At 47.0% G+C, this 20,000-nt stretch overlaps 1 protein-coding gene across 1 annotated transcript; it reads left to right on the forward strand.

Moving 5' to 3' along the window:
- Window positions 1-2,675: 2,675 nt before the first annotated feature.
- LOC141111469 (kelch repeat and BTB domain-containing protein 8-like) lies at window positions 2,676-9,148 on the forward strand. Its single transcript, XM_073603762.1, has 4 exons — window positions 2,676-2,733; window positions 4,409-4,487; window positions 6,091-6,318; window positions 7,444-9,148. The coding sequence occupies exons 1-4, from the start codon at window positions 2,676-2,678 to the stop codon at window positions 8,948-8,950; spliced, it is 1,872 nt and encodes a 623-aa protein (XP_073459863.1). The 3' UTR covers window positions 8,951-9,148.
- Window positions 9,149-20,000: the final 10,852 nt, after the last annotated feature.

A 20,000-nucleotide genomic window follows, 5' to 3' on the forward strand; every position in this document is an offset into this window, starting at 1 on the left:
GAGAACTGCATGCAAAAAACGCATAAAAAACCACAGGTTTGAAAACACAAAACGCACCGCAAAATGCGCCTAAAAATCACATGAACCGCATAGATGTGAACCTATACTTAACCCTTCCGTTACCAGGTCTGCTCTCCCCCCCTTCTTGCTGTGACCCCGAAAGCAACATGTATGACATCACTTCCTGGGGTCACCCTGTCACTTTCCCCGCCGGCTAGCATAGCGGTTAAGGAATGTATTGCGGTGCGATCTGCATTGCACTACATTCAGCGGAGCCGAGAGGAGACATCGGGAGGTCTTTTAGACCCTGCATGTCTCATTTAAGAGAACCTGTCACCAAAAAAATCATCACATAGGGGACTTTTATGCCCCCTATATGATGTAAAAAAAAAAAAAAAAGTTAGGCAAAAATAAAAAAAAAAAAATATTAAAAAAAAATAAAATAAATAAAATTACACCCAAGCCTATTTTAAAAAGATGTGTGCAAAAAAATGCAAAAAACGGCTCTGGCAGCAAAAGCCGAAACCTCCATTGGAAATCAAATCTCTTTGTTACTGGAAGCTACAACCACTCATTGGTAGTGCCCCTCATTGGAGACACTTTCAATTAAATGAGATGATCAATTTCACTATAGTAAAATGATTGGCTCACCGGAGTAGCCCCAACCTGAGGACTCAATCACACCATACATGTGCAGAAAAAAAACCTCAACAGATGTGGTGTTAACGAGCCCTAAAAGTCCTCCTTGTTATTTCTGGGTGTAGCAAGATGGCGGATCTGTGAGCTCTGGGACAGGTAAGGATCTCTCTCTCTGTGTAATGAATTATAAGGTGGGTGATTGAAGCTCCTTCCAGGGTTGCGCAGTTTGTAAAAATCTGTGATTTTTTTTTTTTTTTACAACTGCCAGTAAATGATCGGGGGGGCTGATAATTTTCATGCTGTGTTGACATTTTTTGTGTAAAGCAAGCAAAATTACTTTGTTCTCGGTATCGTCAGTGTTTTCATATCAGGTTTATACTGTTCAAATATTCACTGTGTTCGTTTTCAATAGGAGTTCTGTCATTTCTCACATTGCCAGAAAAAAAAAAAAAAAAAAAAAGTGCTCCGCCAGTAAATTCTCCATGTTTTGTCAGTAAAAAATGCTGCGGGAGGTTGGCAACCCTAGCTCCTATAGCTGGGGGAGGGGTGTTTATACACGGGTCTAAAGCTCAACATACACATTACAATCCATGGTGGCCACACCGCTATCGATACAACCATTTAATCGATGCGACTAAACTGGAGAACCAAAGACCGTCCATTCAGGAAGTTGATAGAAGTTTGTTGCTAGATATTGATCCATCAGTGTGTGTTGGGTAATTTTGTTTTTTATATATATATATATATATATATATATATATATATATATATATATATATATATATATATATATAATTTTTTTTTTTTTTTTTTTTTTTTTTTTATTTATTATTGGATGACAAAAAAAAAAAAAAAAAAAAAATAAAATTTTTTTTTATATATAAAAAATTTTTTTTTTTTTTTTTTTTTTTTTTTTTTTTGATAGTTTAGGTTCTCAAAACCAGCAATTATCCAATGTATTTGTATCCATCTACATAGCAAGTGGTAGATCTAAAGAAAATTGTACATCCATGTAATTTTATTTGTGTGTGTGTGTGTGTGTGTGTGTGTGTGTTTGGCTGATTGAATTTTTAGTAGCAGATAATCTATATAAAGTCTCGTTCACGCCATGTGCATCGATCAATGCTGGCTCATCGCAAGGACACCACAAAACACGTGTTTTGATCCATGTCCGTGTGAGTGCTTCATCCCATCAATGCAGAAAAAAAAAGTGTTTTGCCGCGTACACACGGTCGGACTTTTCGACCGGACTGGTCCGAAAGACTTTCCAGCGGACTTCCGACGGACTTTCTAACGAACGGACTTGCCCACACACGATCACACCAAAGTCCGATGGATTCGTACGTGATGACGTACGACCGGACTAAAATCAGGAAGTTGATAGCCAGTAGCCAATAGCTGCCCTAGCGTCGGGTTTTTCGTCCGTCGGACTCGCATACAGACGGGCGGATTTCTGGGTCCGGCGGAGTTATGACGTAAAGATTTGAAGCATGTTTCAATTCTAAAGTCCGTCAGATTTGCAACTGGAAAAGTCCGCTGAAGGTCCGGTGAAGCCCACACATCGGATTGTCTGCCGGCTTTGGTCCGTCGGACCAGTCCGGTCAAAGTCCGACCGTGTGTACGCGGCATTAGAATTTTGATTCTTGACATGGCCTTAAACGGCAGCCATGTACAAAAAACTGTTTGTTAAAAAATAAATAAATAAATAAATTGCACTTCAACATGCAGTAAAATGTAGCATATTTTTTGTGTGAATGAGCCCTCCCATTTATTTGCAGGAAATGTGTGGGTATGTTTTAATTCCTAATGTGATTCTGATAATATTTATTAAAAAAAAAAAAATTATATATATATATATATATATATATATATATATATATATATATATATATATATATATATATTTAATTTTTTTTTTTTTTTTTTTTATACAGAGTTTGGTTTGCCGACCCCCCCCCCCCCCCCCCCCTAGACGGACTTGTAGCCTTTCCGGTTGTCAAGACTTCAGGATAGACCCTGACCCACCCACTGCCACCATGGAGCAGAGAGAAGACCTCACCGATGAAGAGGCTGTGAGGGCTTGTATTATTACAGGTAGGTTTCAGCACACGGTTTTTGGGGGGGTAGGGTCCTACATGTGGGTGATGAAGAGTGCTGCTGGGGGACCCAGACATTTCTAACCTCCTAAAGCGGAGTCCCGCTGCTGACTTTTACTATATGGACACTTACCAGTCCCAGGGAACGCGTAATGTCGGCACCCCAGCCGATCTTTGGATCGACTCCAGGTAAGGGAACCCGACCCGTGAAGCCTTTAAGTCCACCAAGCTTCTTTAGTCTCTGTCCATTGCAGTGCACTGCATCCTGGATAATGATCCTCTTGCTACAATGTTGCAAATTTTTTTGCCAAGTCTGTGATTAATTTTGCTGTTCAAAAGACTTTACAATCTTGAAAATATTTGAGAGCGGCCCTTTCCCATATTTCACTGCCTGTTGATGTGAACTTGCCTAACACCTATCGCTTATTTTCCCCCCGAGGCCCCCCCCCCGGTCATCTCGGGGAAGGGTTCTCTTCCTCCCCCCCCTTGAACATCATCTTGGGGAAGGGTTCTCTTCCCTCTTCCTCCTCCCTCCATTAAGAACTGTTTACTATGCTTCAGTTTGTGGATGAACAGGGAGCCTCTGTACAGAGCACTTCCTGTTCACTCTCCAGCACAGCTGAGGCTGCAAAGAAGGGTATTGAGGAATGCATGTCCTTTTTTAAAAGTGAGACATTGGGGGTTCTTTTTAGAATCCTGACGTTCCACCATAGTCCTGCTGGGGGGCTTATGAAAAATGTGTGTGGGGTAGGGGGCGGCACTTGTTTACACATGCTTTGCTCTCTGAAGAGGGATCCATGTTCAAATCACTCTACCTCCTGTCCGCCTGTTAAATGCTCTGAATTGTATCACCACCTCACTGCCTGCTTTAACTCTCACAACTCCGCTCTAGCGCATGACAACCACATGCATTGCACGCAGTTGTGGGGCGCTTGCAGAGCAGCACCATTTACTTGAATGGGTCATGTTTGACGGGTGGAGGGGGGGGGGTATACTTCTGCCATGGCTGCTAAGCAAAGCATCACAGTCATAACATACCTACACGCCCCCCAGCCGCTTGGAGGGTGGTAAAAACCTCAGCTCAAACGTGAGGTTTTGCCACCCATCAACCTCAGGTGTAAATGAGCCCTAGTAGAGAAGAGCCTTCCTCTCCTCCAACCCCAATTGGCCATTAATATTGAGCTGCCTTCACACTCTAAAATTTGGTGTTGTCCCCACTTTGTGGATCTAAAATCCTCCCAGTCTTCTTGGAAGACTTTCTACCAGATTTTGAAAAGTTTCTGTGGGAATGCGTGGCCATTTGTGAGGTCAAGTACTCATGATGGGATGGGAGGACCTGGCTCATCATTGGTGTTCCAGTTCACTCCCAACAAGGTCAGGGATCTGCTCAGGACACTCGAGTTCCTCCACACCAAACTGGTCACACCGTGCCTTCATGGGGCTGGTTTTGTACACAAGGGGACAGTCATGGTGGAACAGAAAAGGGTTTTCACCAAACTGTTACCACAAGGTTGGAAGAGCACAATTGTCCACAGTGTCTTTGTAATGATGGAGTATTAACAGGACTTTTCACTGGAGATGCCTCACTCTTTTGGAGGGGTCCACATATCTTGGTCATATGATATATCTAATAATTCTGTCTTTTTTTTTTTTTTTTTTTTTTGTGTTCTCAGGGTTGAAGGAGATGTACCTTTCTGAAAGTCTTAGTGATATCAACCTACAAACTGCAGAGAAACGCTTCCCGTGCCATAGGTGGGTTGGAAACTTAAAGATCCCTCTACGGAATTAAATGTTTTCCAATGCTCAGCCTTGTTGGCCCCCAAGAGAAACCTAATGAAAGCTAAACTCCAGACACCACCTCTTATTTAGCTATAGATAAACCGGGAGAGGTTGGAGCTCCTGTCAGACCTTTTTTGCTGTCTATATACCCATTAGAGAGATTATCTGCTTCAACATGGACGCACATTTAGTAGAGTGGGGGGGAAGGTTAGAACTTCTGACACTGTATTTATTGCCATCAGTACCTACTGTATGCCTGGGGATTGGCTTTAAAGGATAAGTGCACTTATTCATTTTGTCTTCTTCCTTTTTTGTAGACTGGTGCAGTCTCCTTTCTCCACTGCAGGTGGCGCTCAACTGCAGGAGAAGAGGAAGTCGTGAGGAAACTGTTCCTCCTATGGTTTCCTAGGTCAGTAGGGAAGCAATCTGGTTGGATGCTGCCGCTCCATGTGACTCCCCAGGTGGCCATTGGGTCAGGCAGAGTATTTAAAGAAGTACAGACAAAGCTCGTTTGGCTGTACTTTTCCTGTGGATCGCAGGGAGTGCAGTTCGTTCTGCATTCCTGTGACCCATTTTTAGTAGACAGCGGGCTGAAACCCGCTGTCAGCTGATGTCCAGACGTGGGAAAGATCGCGACAATGTGGTCAAGATCCGCCCACATGCCTGGACCGGCACCCGACTCTGCCTCTCAGCGAGCCGCTGAGAGCCTGAGCCGGCTGCTCCCGCCCCCTCCACATCCCAGTGCTCCAGAGAGTGATGGGGGGCAGAGCAGTCACTGACAGCTACCAACTCTCTGCTCACAGAGCTGTGAGAACCGAGCGATCAGCAGTGTTTGATCTCTCGGCTCTCAGTGTTAGAGCCGGCGAGGAACAGATGCAGCATCGGACCAAAGCTGCATCCAGCTAGGTAGGAAAATTCACAAATCCCATATTTCTCTTTTTTAAGACCCTGGCTCCCGGGTTTGGCATACTCCTTTTTTTTTTTTTTTTTTTTTTCTTCTGCAAGTGGACAGGTCAGGGGCAGATCTCCCATCTGTCAGAGAGAGGTTCCTGACGAGTAGGGACAGGCTAGAGATAATATGCCTTCCTTCTTGGAATCCTCTCTCACTTGGGTGCAGACTGGCCAGGCTGCATTCCACCCTCCTAGGACAGATGCTTTTGGCGCACTTATTTCTACTTTGGCCATCCATGCTGTGATGTTCCAGTTGGGTGTCTTCACACTGGGCTGTTGTATCGGTGAACTTTCTTCTCAACAAAAGTTCTGTTTCTTGCAACCATATGTTGTCTTCACTATCACTGCACCCACCCACACCTTGACCTGACCTAACTTCATACCTTGGCGCAGCAAAAGGGTTGGCTTTGTTTAGGGATACGTGTTACCCGGCCACAGGAGTTTGTAGCCACCCTCCTCTGAGATGAAGTGGAGCCAATTTTTAATACACCATGAGCCATTTTCCTGCTGGTACATCCAGGAGACCATACGGCTGGTGCCATGTCGGATGAAATTGAAAGTAGCATTGCAATAGATCCTCATTCATCAACAAAACCTCATTATCTGTCCTCCTTATTGCTTCCAGGGTCGTCCTGGCCTCAGTCAGTCCTTACTTCAAAGGTCTCTTCAATGGTCCCATGGAGGAGGCTGTGCTCAGGGAGGTTTGTCTGCCGGATGTCCCCTCTTCTATCCTGCAGACCATCCTGAACTACGTCTACACGGGGGAGGCTGATCTCACTATGGACAATGTGGAGGAGCTGTTTATGGTGTCCAGCCGCCTGCAGATCAGGACCATGCAAGATGCTTGCAGCAGGTAAAGATTGGTGGACCACTTTAAAGGACTTCTTGTGTTTAACACTTTTAGAGTCGCATGTGAAAGTGCTACTTTGTAAAAGAACATTAAGAAAACGCGCACTTCCTAGTTCTCAAAGTTTTAACCTGGTATTCTGCTAAATTTTGATGGGACGTCTGAAATTTAATGACCATAAAAACATGGAAATAAAGAACCTTTTCAATGTGTGTTTTAATATTGTAGGGTTTTTCATTCTATGTAGAGTATGTAATCCTCATATGCAGGGTAATAGATAAAAGAATACCACCGGCCCCCCTGTATGGGGCCTGGGCAAGCAGGGGGGCCCAGGCAGCTGGGTGAATCTGATATGGGCAGGGAGGATGATCGGGGTGGTGGGGGGGGCAGTTACTGAAACCAATCCCCCTGTATGGCTCGCTGCAAGCCTGTTTCTCCTTGTCCTCCATCCTTCCTGTGCTTGTCCTTCTCCCCCAACCATGCCAATCATCCTCCCTGTGTAACATACCTGCCCCCACCCTGGCAGTGCTGCTGATTTCCCGCCAGCAGCTGCAGGCGCACAATAGGATCCTTCAGGATGGAGAGTGGGGGAGGTGTCTGTAAAATATCAGATCTACCAGCCCCTTCCTTTCCTGAATGAACCCGATGAGTGTTCGGTACCAATCATTCACTGTGTTCATTCATAACTGAAGCATAGTAAATTGTGTTCATTTGGGGGGGCGGGCTTGTCAGGTTGGCTGTATGGGGCCCCATGGTTTCTTACTGCAGCACTGCTCATATGTAGATGAAGGAAGCTGTATTTGCTCATCATTTAATGTGCACTAGGTTGTGCTGTCCAGAAAATTAAGACTGTGCACCTGATGTGTGTTCCTGGTTCTCAGACCCCACCATCTGACAGAATGGGAAGGGAAAAAAATGCAAGCTGCAATCAAGAATAGTTAAAACACTGAGAACTTTATTGTTCTGGACAAGCAAGCAAAGGCCCAGCGTTGTGGTCGAAACCTGTCAGAGGAGGAGATCTTGGGTAGGGACTCTGTTTGTCCAGAACTATGAAGTTGCAAGCACTTGAATTTTGAGGTTTATAGCAAAGTTATGTTGCATGTTTTATTAAACTTCTTCCCTTTTATTTAGTTACCTTTTGAAGAGGATGGATGATGAAAACTGCCTTTGGATTTATAGATTAGCTCACAGTCACAATCACGGGATCTTCTTGGAAGGCACATTGAACTATATTGGTTGGAATCTGAGCTCCCTATCTGTAACAGAAGACTTTTTCCACTTGGAGATGGAAGAACTGGTCCACATCCTGTCTTCAGATGACTTGATGGTTTCCTCAGAACTTGCTGTCTATAACCTCGCCCGCTCCTGGTGGGAATTTCGCACCCAGAAGGACAATCCTCTTCCCCTAGAACTGTGGAAGGTTGTCAGACTACCACTTATGAATCCAGATGAGCTGGAAGAGGTCCGTAAGGACATACCCAGCGATGACTCCGGTCTCCAGCCTCCAAAAGAAATTCGATTGCGCCGAGGGATGTTTGAGGAGAGAATACTTTGCATGGACACCATTGCATTCAAAGAAATTGACCTGGAAGCAAACGAGGATTACCATTTGAATGCCTACGATCCAACAACAGAGTCTTGGATGAGGATTCCCTTTTGCGGCTTTTTAGAAAATGCTGGAATTGCATCTATAGGATGTTGTTTATATGTTTCGGGTGGGTTTAGACAAGAACGTCGTCCTTCCAACGCACTGCACATGTATGATTCTGAATTAAATGAATGGAAAGAGCTCCCTCCTATGACCCATCCAAGAGCTTGCCATGGCTTCCTTGCCTACAGAAACGTGCTTTATGCTTTTGGTGGACACAACAACCGCAGACTCCTAGACTCAATGGAATGCTTCAGGGTGTTGGACAATACCTGGCGCAATGTGGCGCACATGCCCCAGGCGCTACATAGCTTTGCTAGTGCGGTGCTGAAAGGAAGCCTGTTCGCTATAGGTGGGATGACTGGGATTTGCGCAAACCGTTTACACCATAAGGGGTTCCAATTATACGACATACTGACAGACACTTGGAGCCAGTTCTCTCTACCCGAGGTCTTTTCGGGTGCTGGAGCTGTGACGGTGGGCGACAAGCTATACGTCATTGCAGGTGACGACCCCAAACATGGCGATCAGCGATCAGCCTTCGAACCGCCCAGCGAAAAGACCAAAACCATTTGTAGGAGCTTCTGCATGGATCACCTTGGGCGAATTTGCGATGGTGCTATTCCGCCCATCTTGGCAAGTCTTGCCGGCTCTGCGGTTGTACGCTGGAAGCACAGGATTTATATCATGGGAGGGGACGGTCCTGGGGCTATGAGCCACTATACGATTTTCCACTGGAGCCCAGGTGAACCGAAGTGGACTCTGTGCGAGAAAAAGATCCCTTTTCTGTTTGATGGTTATGGGGGCGTCACCCTGCCGATTCCCCTGAAACATCTCTCCACCATCATTCCCCGCAGGAAGTCGCAATACAATTTTAAACGTTCTGGTTATGAAGAGGAGGACAGGTCGGAGGAGCGCGAGTCGGGACAAACTGGAGTAGAGAAAATTGTAGCCAAGGATTCTGCTGAAAATGTTGTCTACTTGGAGTGACCACTACAAAGGAAAACCCACCCGGACGAAGAACCCGGACACTGAAGTTGTGTTTAAAGTGGATACATCCATTCGGAGCCCCCCCCCTCCCCCGGAATAAGCACGCAGCAAATGAAGTCGGAAATGACCTGCAGGCTTGTTCCAGGTCAAAGACTCCTGAAAAGGGTTTTACTTTCCGGGACTAGGATCCAATTCCATCATTTTGAGGGAGGTACATGGGCAACATAAGATATTCAGCTCTGTTACAGATGTGGAATTGATCTATATTCGGTTTGTGTATCAATAAAAAGAATATTGCACATACTCGTAATGTGAATGACTTCAACTGGATTGAGAAAAATATCTTGTGAACTCTGGGGAGATACAAAAGACTCCAATTTTAATGCAGTTCTGTATTCATGAATATACCACTAAATGTATAGTCCTTGTACAGCAGAGCTCAGGTTAGGAGAGGAAGAAGCGGCACAATGAGACAGTTGGTTGTGCTGCATTACATTGACAATGCTGATGGGAAGAGAAAGCGGAACGACATGAGGGGTGAGCTCATTAGTTTGTTGCATCTCATTTTCACTGTCCAGTCACAAGCTAGCATACTAGCACATTATGAGAACCTTGCATTAGAACGAAGTCCTCTGGTGCTGCGCTGTCACCACGGAAAGTGCCGACCTCTTTCCCCGGTCTTCCTTCTGGGTTCGCAGCCTCCGGCTTCATGAGTGGCTGGGGGTGCAATGACGTCACCCCTGCGCATGCGCACGGGAGCTGCCATTTACAGGGCAGGCTCTGAAGGTAAGGCACTGTAAGCCGGACCTTCAAAACTCATGCACAGGTGACGTCGCAGTGCAAGTTTAGGAGAAATTCACAGTACCTATAGGTAAGCCTTTACTATAGGCCTTATAAGTGGTAAAACTGAGTTTACTACCACTTTAAGACGCCGACACCTGAAGCCAATTGAAGAATTGACTCAGGGGAGGACATCTCTGGATGTCTGAACAGATAAGTGTTCTACGGTGTGCTACAGCAGCTGCTGACTTTTACATTTATGGGGGGAGCCTGGAGCTCCTCTGAGTGAATCTCCCAAGTGGGCGCACAGTTCTAATCCCTCTTCAATCTATCTAAAACTACCAAAAAGTTTTTGTTTTTTTTTTGCCTTTTTAATTAAACTTTTTAACTGCAGCCAGTGGTGTATTTTGGTTTTATGCTGCCCTAGGCCAGACTAAAATCGCTCCCCATCAAAATTTGCCCCCACCCCTTCCTGTTTCAGACCCACCCTCTTCATATGTAAACTCCACCTCCCTGGGGGGAGAGAAGAGGTGGGGGTCAGTAGATAATATTTAGTAAAGAGGGTATCCAAAAGACAGTAGCTAATACAGAGATGGGTAATAGGTGTCAAAAAGACAAGACGCTAATAGTAGGTTATATTCTAAGTGAAGGGTAAACTGTAGAAGGGTGGGTGTCCATAGAGCAGTAGGTGGTAAAGACAAGGGTAGGCGACCACAGAGTAGTAGGTGGTATAGAGAAGGGTAGGCGTCCACAGGGCAGTAGGTGGTATAGAGAAGGGTAGGCGTCCACAGGGCAGTAGGTGGTATAGAGAAGGGTAGGCGTCCACAGGGCAGTTGGTTGGTATAGAGAGAGGTAGGCGTCCACAGAGCAGTAGGGGGTATAGGGAAGGGTAGGCGTCCATAGAGCAGTAGGGGGTATAGGGAAGGGTAGGCGTCCATAGAGCAGTAGGGGGTATAGGGAAGGGTAGGCGTCCGTAGAGCAGTAGGGGGTATAGGGAAGGGTAGGCGTCCGTAGGGGGTATAGGGAAGGGTAGGCGTCCATAGAGCAGTAGGGGGTATAGGGAAGGGTAGGCGTCAGTAGGGGGTATAGGGAAGGGTAGGCGTCAGTAGGGGGTATAGGGAAGGGTAGGCGTCAGTAGGGGGTATAGGGAAGGGTAGGCGTCCGTAGGGGGTATAGGGAAGGGTAGGCGTCCGTAGGGGGTATAGGGAAGGGTAGGCGTCCGTAGGGGGTATAGGGAAGGGTAGGCGTCCGTAGGGGGTATAGGGAAGGGTAGGCGTCCGTAGGGGGTATAGGGAAGGGTAGGCGTCCGTAGGGGGTATAGGGAAGGGTAGGCGTCCATAGAGCAGTAGGGGGTATAGGAAAGGGTAGGCGTCCGTAGAGCAGTAGGGGGTATAGGGAAGGGTAGGCGTCCATAGAGCAGTAGGGGGTATAGGAAAGGGTAGGCGTCCGTAGAGCAGTAGGGGGTATAGGGAAAGGTAGGCGTCCGTAGGGGGTATAGGGAAGGGTAGGCGTCCATAGAGCAGTAGGGGGTATAGGGAAGGGTAGGCGTCCGTAGAGCAGTAGGGGGTATAGGGAAGGGTAGGCATCCGTAGGGGGTATAGGGAGGGGTAGGCGTCCGTAGGGCAGTACGGGGTATAGGGAAGGGTAGGCGTCCGTAGGGGGTATAGGGAAGGGCAGACGTCCGTAGAGCAGTAGGTGGTATAGAGAAGGGTAGGCGTCCATAGAGCAGTAGGCGTCCACAGAGCAGTAGGTGGCATAGAGAAGGGTCGGAGCTGATAGGGCAGTAGAGTATAGAGCACTGCGCCCCGCACCCACCCACTTGTGACACTAGCGAATTAATACTTGTTGTTGGTTTCCAGCTTCTCCTCCCCCGCCAAACAGGACAGGAGCTCAGGGGGGGGTTGTTAAAGTTTAGTACCAGCCACCACTGCCGGGGTCTGTAGATATGTGTACACATGGCCAGGTAGGTGTTCCCAGGATTCTAGTGTGCTGCCCAGGTACTGTAGGTAGGTGTTCCTTGGATTGAGGTGACACCAATAGGGTCGGTCTCCATTCTCCTGGCTTAGAATGGGACATTGGGGGTCCCCACTCACCTGCAGCCAGGGGGTAGAGCAGAGCCGATCCCAGGCAGTCCCTCTTCTTCCTTCCCATTGTCAGTCCCATAGAATGGCCGGAGCGATGTGGTGCCCCCCTCTGTTCTCCTCTCTACTGGGAGGGGCGATCTTGGGTGCGGCACCTAGAAGGGGCGGCAACAGAATCCAGGTGAAGAGGTGACCGCACGGTGATGTCACCGGAGGATCGGCAGCTGCAGCTTGGTCACCTGGAGAGGAGCTTAAATATGAGACGGTCAGAGGGTCGGTGTACAGTGTCCCTTCTGCCTGGGGGGGGGCGCAAAAATGCCACCTAAGGCCAATGCCTTGTTTGCCTCATGGCAGATACGCCCCCTGACTACAGCAATGGATCCCGTCCCCTGCCAAGCAGAGCTGTGTAAATTTGCAGGACTGGACAAACAAAAATAGGTAAAGCGGCTCCCATACCTGAATAATCTGCATATTCACAGGTTTGCTTTCAGTTCAGCTTTAATTGCCTCGCTTACAATTCCTTTAAGACCCCTTTCACACTGCTGTGCTACCTGACCATGATTTTTCGGCAACTTTGAAGCAATGCCTGTGTAATCTTGAGGTCTTTAAACCTCCGGCACTCTTATTTAGACATTTTTGTTTTTTGTTCCGAAATTCGTGTTTTTTAACGAATTTCAACAAATTCGTTAATTCGGAAATATCCGAATATTGCGAAATTCAAATTTTCAAAAATTCCCAAATGCAAAATTTAGAAATTTTGGAAATTCAAAACTCAAATTTGAAGATATGAAAATACAAAAACTAAAAAAAACTTGAAAATCTGAAATAACTAATAATAACTAATAAATTATAGGTCTTGGAATCTCCTTTCAAATTTGGCTGTTGATGAACGTAGCGAACACAAATTTATCTGAAATAACGAATGTCGCATCTAAACGAATGAAACGGAACTAATTAATAATAATAAAAAACGTTTTATTATTCTGTTTCATTCGTTTAGATGCGGCGTTCATTATTTCGGATAATTTGTAACTTCAGATAAATTCGTATTCGTTACATTCACTAACGGCTAGATTTGAAAGAAAATTCTAATACCTAATAATTTAAATAGTTGGTTATTATTTCGAATTTTCTTTCTTTCCCATCTTCGGATTTTCTTTCTTATTTTCGGATTTTACAAAAAAAAACGAATGAAACGTAAATGAGCGAATATTGCAGCAGTGCACGTCTACTCTTATTCAGAAAAGCAATGAGCACACACTGTGCAATGAAGGAGGGCTTAGTCCACAGCATGAGGATCGGTTGACACAATTGCGAATTGGATGCTGATTCACCGAAGCCGATTGCCTACATCCAATCCACAATAGATTTTGACCGACTCTCTATGGAGCCGGTTCACATATCTCCGGAGCGGGTCCGGTGCGTTTTGCACAAAAACGCTGTGAGTCTTTTGGTCCGTTTTAGGCCTGAATTCAACCCAAAACTTGGGCTGAAGTGGGACCTGAAACGTTGAACCAGGACTTACCGGACCCCCTGCTGTGAGACGGATGAGGTTCATATGTGAACCCGGCCTTAAATGCAACAACTGCTCATCCAAGCTGCCAAGTTCAGGTCAGTTCCCTTCCTAATAGGGTTGCCACCTTTTCTTCAAGCCAAACACTTTAGTTCACTTCAATCGCACACACCTGCTAACTTTTTGCACCTAACGAGTGACTACCGATGATTCTTAAATACTCCCCCATGTGCACGAGTTCCCTATCCCCATTACTAAGATCTGGGGGGGGGGGGGGGCGGAGTGAAAATGCGTTGGGGACATAGCCTCATCAAAGTCCAGGCTGAGGTTGTCACTCTATTCATTGTAGCAGGACACCATAGATGTTGCGACTTCCAGGGGGTCACGCTTTCGTTCTTGAACCCAAACTCTTTAGAGGCCTGGGATTCGAGGAGAGTAGTAATGCAGTGCGTAGGGCTGTCTTCAACACAGGGCAAAAGGGGCAGCTGCCCCAGGCCCAGTCGTTCGTTGTGGGGTCCAAGGCAGCTTCCCCTTGAGCCCTGCATCGCCCCCAAAATAAATTGATAAGTGGATTCGAGAGGGCCCAAGAAAATGTTTGCCCAGAGTCCAATCAATTATTAAAGACGGCCCTGGCAGTGCTCATAGCGTGCCATAGCAAACAGTGGGTGTGGGCAAATTGCTCTTGCTGACATCATTGCCCAGCCCCCAAGTGATGCTGAACCTGCCCCCCCAGACAGCTGCCCGCAGCTCCCGGACGGCAACAGACTTGTGTGTGACTATCTTGGTTACTTGAGGGGCCACAGCCGGTCAGATTCATTTTACCGGGTTTCAGTCCATCTGAAACCCAGACTGCCCAGGTGAATCCTGGACAGGTGGCAACCCTAGTTCCTAACAGGGTGTCAACAACCCCCCCCCCCCCCCCCCATGGGTTCCTAAAAAATAGACAAGCAGCACCTGTGACTTTTTAGTGTTCTGTCAGAAATCCGCATTTTCACCAAACAGCAGAAAGAGTCCTGATCAGTCAGTTCACAAATACACTAAATTACCAGAGGTATTGGGACACCTGCCTTTACACTCATATGGTCTTTAATGGCGGCCGCTCATGTAGGGGCGCCGCTCCCCTAATCCATGCTTCCGGCCCCTAATCTACATGCAGGGCACTGGACGCATGGATTCCAATGGGTTTTTTTTTTTTATTTTTAGAAGCACATGATACCCTGTTTCCCCCAAAATAAGACCTAGCGTGATTGTCGGTGATGGCTGCAATATAAGCCCTACCCCCCAAATAAGCCCTAGTTAAAGTCCTTGTAGGTCTTATTTTCAGGGTAGGGCTTATTTTCGGGGAAACAGGGTAGGGCTTATTTGGGGGGGTAGGGCTTATATTGCAGCCATCACTGACAATCACGCTAGGTCTTATTTTTGGGGAAACAGGGTAAGAGCCAGAGGCTCTAATTGGCTTAAAAAAGGGTGGGCTCGGGGCGCAGAGGGTAGCGAATTAATATTCGCTAATGTCTTCCTGTTTTCTCCTCCCGGCCAATCAGGAAGCGGGACCTGAGACCCGATTGGCCGGGAGTTCTAAGACCCGATTGGTCGCGGGTCCCAAGTCCTGACTGGCAGGGAGGAGAAGTGCCCGCCGGGACTCGGGAGGAGACGCAGAGCATCAGTCAATTTCACAGCAGCCAGGCCTTAGTGTAGCACGTGACCACAAATAAACGGTCAGCAAAAAGATAATTATGTAGTGATTTCAAATAAATAAACAACATCTAAAAAACAATCTACCATAAGCCCGAAGATGATACGTAGATGGAGAGCTTTGGAGGTCAAAAAGAAGTTGGTTGGTCATCCATTGCTGGGCTGGGAAAACAATCACGTGACCAACCATGTGCTTGTCCAACGGCCAATCGCCCACCTTGCTGGGTGGCACATGCACTGCCATACTAGTTAGTTGACTTACTAAGTACTCCATTATATCTACAACAGATCTCTCCATGTACTCTAAGGTACCAAAAATACGGTGATAATTCTTCAGTCCGGTCAAAAGTCCTTCACTGGACAAGCCGCTCAGTCATTCAAACCTCCTCTATGGGACATGCTGCCTCCACCCTCCATGGCTCCTCTTCTGGGGGTGAAGACCGGTGATCCACCGGCACAGTCCGGGAAGGATGCCGACTGGTCTTGTTTTCACACCTCAGCTTGACGTCATCCAACGTCCTTCAGGAATCATAGGGACCCAACCGATGAGCAGCCAATGGCAAGCGTCCATGTTACCAGGTAAGATCGAGGACACCTGAAGAAGGACAGTCCTTCTGACCTCCAGGAGAAAGAAGAACAGAGGGGTGATGAGGAGAAAGGTGAAGGTTATGTTTTAAACAATGCAGCTGCCTGGGCTATTGTTAGGACATCAAAGCCCCGCACTTATCCTAATCTAGGAAGCGGGCGGGCAGCGTGTCCCGGCGAGCGGCAGCTTTCTTCCTCCTCCTGTGGTGTGGATCACGGCGGCTTCCGCTGTGCGTCCCCCCTCCTCCTCCTAGGAGTCCAATAGGATCGCTGGTCCTTTCAGCCAATCGGGAAACGGCTATCAGTATTCAGTGTTAGAAAGGCGAATATTTATTTGCTTTTCTAACACACCTGGGGGGGGCTCCGAGCTCAATGCTCTGCGCCACGAGTCCACCCTATTTTGAAGCCTATTAGAGCCTCTGGCTTTAATCAGGTGCTTCAAAATAACACCCCCGCCGCTGTGCCCGGTGTCCTGAAAAGGGCCGGACGCTTGAATATTGCTGTTTGTGCCCCCGTTATAGAGATTCCCTCCCCCCTCTCAATTTGTCCTGTTTACCATTAATATTGAAAGTGTAAGGAAAGGAAAGGAAAATACCAAATTTTGGGTTGTCCAATGGGGACACTAGTTCTGGTGAGCTGGGGGTTCCCATAGAATTCCCCTTAATTTGCAGGGATTTCCTCTCGTTTCCTGTTTGGCTAAGGGACCAGAAGTGAAGGAAAATTCCCCCCCCCCCAAAAAAAATCCGCCAGGAGTTATAACCCATTACTCTATCCAAAGTATTAAAAAAAAAAGTTTTGCCTATAGTTCTTCTTTAACTACACACAGTACTCACATATGCAATGTATTAAAATAACCGTGCTGCTCATATGATGGTGGGAAACAAATGGTTAAATCCCTCGGCTGCAAATCAATTTAATCCCCAGTGAAGCCCCCAGGCTGAAAGTCCTCCTCGTTATCTCTGGGTGTAGCAAGATGGCGGATCTGTGATTTTCTGGTCAGGTAAGGATATGGGTGCAATGAACTGTAACATGGGTGGTAAAAGCGCCTTCAGCTTTCGGATGTTCACCCCCTCAATACCGGGCACTTGCACCCCCTTCCCGCCCAGGCCAATTTTCAGCTTTCAGCGCTCTCGCTGTTTAAATGACAATTGCGCGGTCATGCTGCACTGTACCCAAATGACATTTTTATCATTTTGTTCCCACAAATAGAGCTTTCTTTTGGTGGCATTTGATCACCTCTGCGTTTTTTTTTATTTTTTTGCTAAACAAATAAAAAAAAAAGACCTAAAATTTTGAAAAAAAATAAAGTTTTTCTTTTGTTTCTGTTATAAAATTTTGTAAATAAGTAAGTTTTCTCCTTGGCTGACGGCCACTGATAAGGCAGCACCGATGAGGTGGCACTGATGGTCACTGATGGGCACTGACGATGGGCGCTGGTAGGCAGCACTGACGGGCACTGATAAGGCAGCACCGATGAGGTGGCACTGATGGTCACTGATGGGAACTGACGATGGGCACTGGTAGGCGGCACTGACGGGCACTGATAAGGCAGCACCGATGAGGTGTCACTGATGGGCACTGACGATGGGCGCTGGTAGGCAGCACTGACGGGCACTGATAAGGCAGCACCGATCGTCACTGACGGGCACTGATAAGGCAGCACCGATCGTCACTGACGGGAACTGACTGGTAGGCGGCACTGACGGGCACTGATAAGGCCGCACCGATGAGGTGGCACTGATGGTCACTGATGGGCACTGACGATGGGCGCTGGTAGGCGGCACTGACAGGCACTGATAAGGCAGCACCGATGAGGTGGCACTGATGGTCACTGATGGGCACTGACGATGGGCGCTGGTAGGCAGCACTGACGGGCACTGATAAGGCAGCACCGATGAGGTGGCACTGATGGTCACTGACAGGAACTGACAATGGGCACTGGTAGGGGGCACTGACGGGCACTGATAAGGGCGCTGGTAGGCAGCACTGATGGTCACTGATGGGAACTGACGATGGGCACTGGTAGGCGGCACTGACGGGCACTGATAAGGCAGCACCGATGAGGTGGCACTGATGGGCACTGACAATGGGCGCTGGTAGGCGGCACTGACGGCCACTGATAAGGCAGCACCGATGAGGTGTCACTGATGGTCACTGATGGGCACTGACGATGGGCGCTGGTAGGCAGCACTGACGGGCACTAAGGCAGCACCGATCGTCACTGACGGGAACTGACGGGCACTGATAAGGCAGCACCGATCGTCACTGACGGGAACTGACTGGTAGGCGGCACTGACGGGCACTGATAAGGCAGCACCGATGAGGTGGCACTGATGGGCACTGACGATGGGCGCACGTAGGCAGTGACGGGCACTGATAAGGCAGCACCGATGAGGTGGCACTGATGGTCACTGACAGGAACTGACAATGGGCACTGGTAGGGGGCACTGATAAGGGCGCTGGTAGGCAGCACTGATGGTCACTGATGGGAACTGACGATGGGCACTGGTAGGCGGCACTGACCAGTGGTCCCAAAAATGTGTCAAAATTGTCCGATGTGTCCGCCATAATGTCGCAGTCACGATAAAAATCGCCGCCATTACTAGTAAAAAAAAATATTAATAAAAATGCCATAAAACTATCCCCTATTTTGTAGACGCAATAAGTTTTGTGCAAACCAATCAATATACGCTTATTGTGATTTTTTTTCTTACCAAAAATATGTAAGAATACGTATCGGCCTAAACTGAGGAAAAAAATGTTTTTTTATATATTTTTGGGGGATATTTATTATAGCAAAAAGTAAAAAATAATGCGTTTTTTTCAAAATTGTCGCTCTTCTTTTGTTTATAGCGCAAAAAATAAGAACCGCCGAGGTGATCAAATACCACCAAAAGAAATCTCTATTTGTGGGGAAAACGGATGTCGATTTTGTTTGGGAGCAACGTCGCACAACCGCGCAATTGTCAGTTAAACCGACGCAGTGCTGAATCGCAAAAAAGCGCTCTGGTCTTTGGCCAGCCAAATGGTCCCGGGGCTGAAGTGGTTAAAATCAAGTAAAAAATACCGGAGCCAAGTGGCCGCTTACATGTATAAGTGCCTTAACCCGGCACTGGGGCTGCTGGCTTGTCTGTGCTGGATGGCGCCTCCCGTCCAGCCTCCGTGGGCGGCGTGTGTTCCACCAACCTGACCGGAACAACCAAAGGGACCGGGTACCTCTGAGGCGGTACTTGGTCACGCTACTCCACGCATTTCTGGTCCCTTTGGTTGTTCCGCTCGGGTTGGTGGAACGCACGCCACGGAGGCTGGACGGGAGGCGCCATTCCAAATTGTTACGAAAACGAACCTAACAAAAATTCGTATTTCGTACGAATCCAAATCCAAACACACGAAATACGAATGAATTCTAATACGGAATGGAACGGAACGGAACGAAACAAATTTATTGATGGCGCACGTGTCTATTATTAACCGAGTGTGTTATCTACAGACTGCTGGTGAGACTTGTAGTCCCACAGAAGTGATCTCACTGATCCACAGGCTGCATATAGTTGTACTTTATGATTTGTTTCTCTGTGCTATAAAGTCCATACAGAATCACATCCACTGCTAAGGAGGAAGTACAATCTGCAGCTTTACAATTTGCTTTCTACTTGTTACCCTGTTTGGATTTACAAATACTGCAGTCTAATACCACAAGCTGAAGATCGAGAAGACAAGGGACTTTTATCATCTTCTACAAAGCATCGCAGTTCACTTTGCTTTTGGAACATTGCAGTACAACCTAGGGGGAGCCCTTGAGCACAGGATATATCTATATATTGTATTGTACTATTGCATGTTTGTAACATTTCCTGCAGATTTGGTGTGTGTGCTTAGAGATATACATCTCTATAGTGAGCATTGATTTTATGGTTTCATCTATACATTGACTGTTATCCGTCGCCATTAATTACCTTCAAATGATCACACTGATCCTTGTGTTAAATTTCCATATCAATAAACTTCCTGAATGGTTGATTTATATCCTGTGTGAGTCTCTATCTATTATTACAGCTGGTGAAGTGACGGGTCCCGAGGTGACGGTAAATATACTGTATAGTGTATCATTACTGTGTTTCTCTTTACTACTGGGTCCCACATTCCTATCACCATACTGGGGTACCAGAGGGGTCCAGACTGTTCTTGGGGTTGGGCGGCGGGGCGCAGAATTGAACATTCATCAGCAGCTCCTTCGGGGGTGAGTGCTACATATACTTTATGATTATGCATAAGCACTAAGCGTGTTATAGGTGCGATCGTATAGTTTAGTCCAATCAGCATTCATATCTTCTTAGTGGCAAGGGAACAGTTAAATGGGTGGTTACATCTTGTGACTGGCAAAGAAAGTTAATTGTAT

Source organism: Aquarana catesbeiana, linkage group LG10, assembly GCF_042186555.1.
Source record: "Aquarana catesbeiana isolate 2022-GZ linkage group LG10, ASM4218655v1, whole genome shotgun sequence".
NCBI classification, from domain to species: domain Eukaryota; kingdom Metazoa; phylum Chordata; class Amphibia; order Anura; family Ranidae; genus Aquarana; species Aquarana catesbeiana.

Excerpts from the sequence above, each read along its gene's own strand:
- LOC141111469 (XM_073603762.1), top strand. The coding sequence starts at position 2,676 with ATGGAGCAGAGAGAAGACCTCACCGATGAAGAGGCTGTGAGGGCTTGT. Across the intron at positions 2,734-4,408 it reads GAGGGCTTGTATTATTACAG|GGTTGAAGGAGATGTACCTT; the intron begins GTAGGTTTCAGC and ends TTGTGTTCTCAG. Across the intron at positions 6,319-7,443 it reads ATGCAAGATGCTTGCAGCAG|TTACCTTTTGAAGAGGATGG; the intron begins GTAAAGATTGGT and ends CCTTTTATTTAG.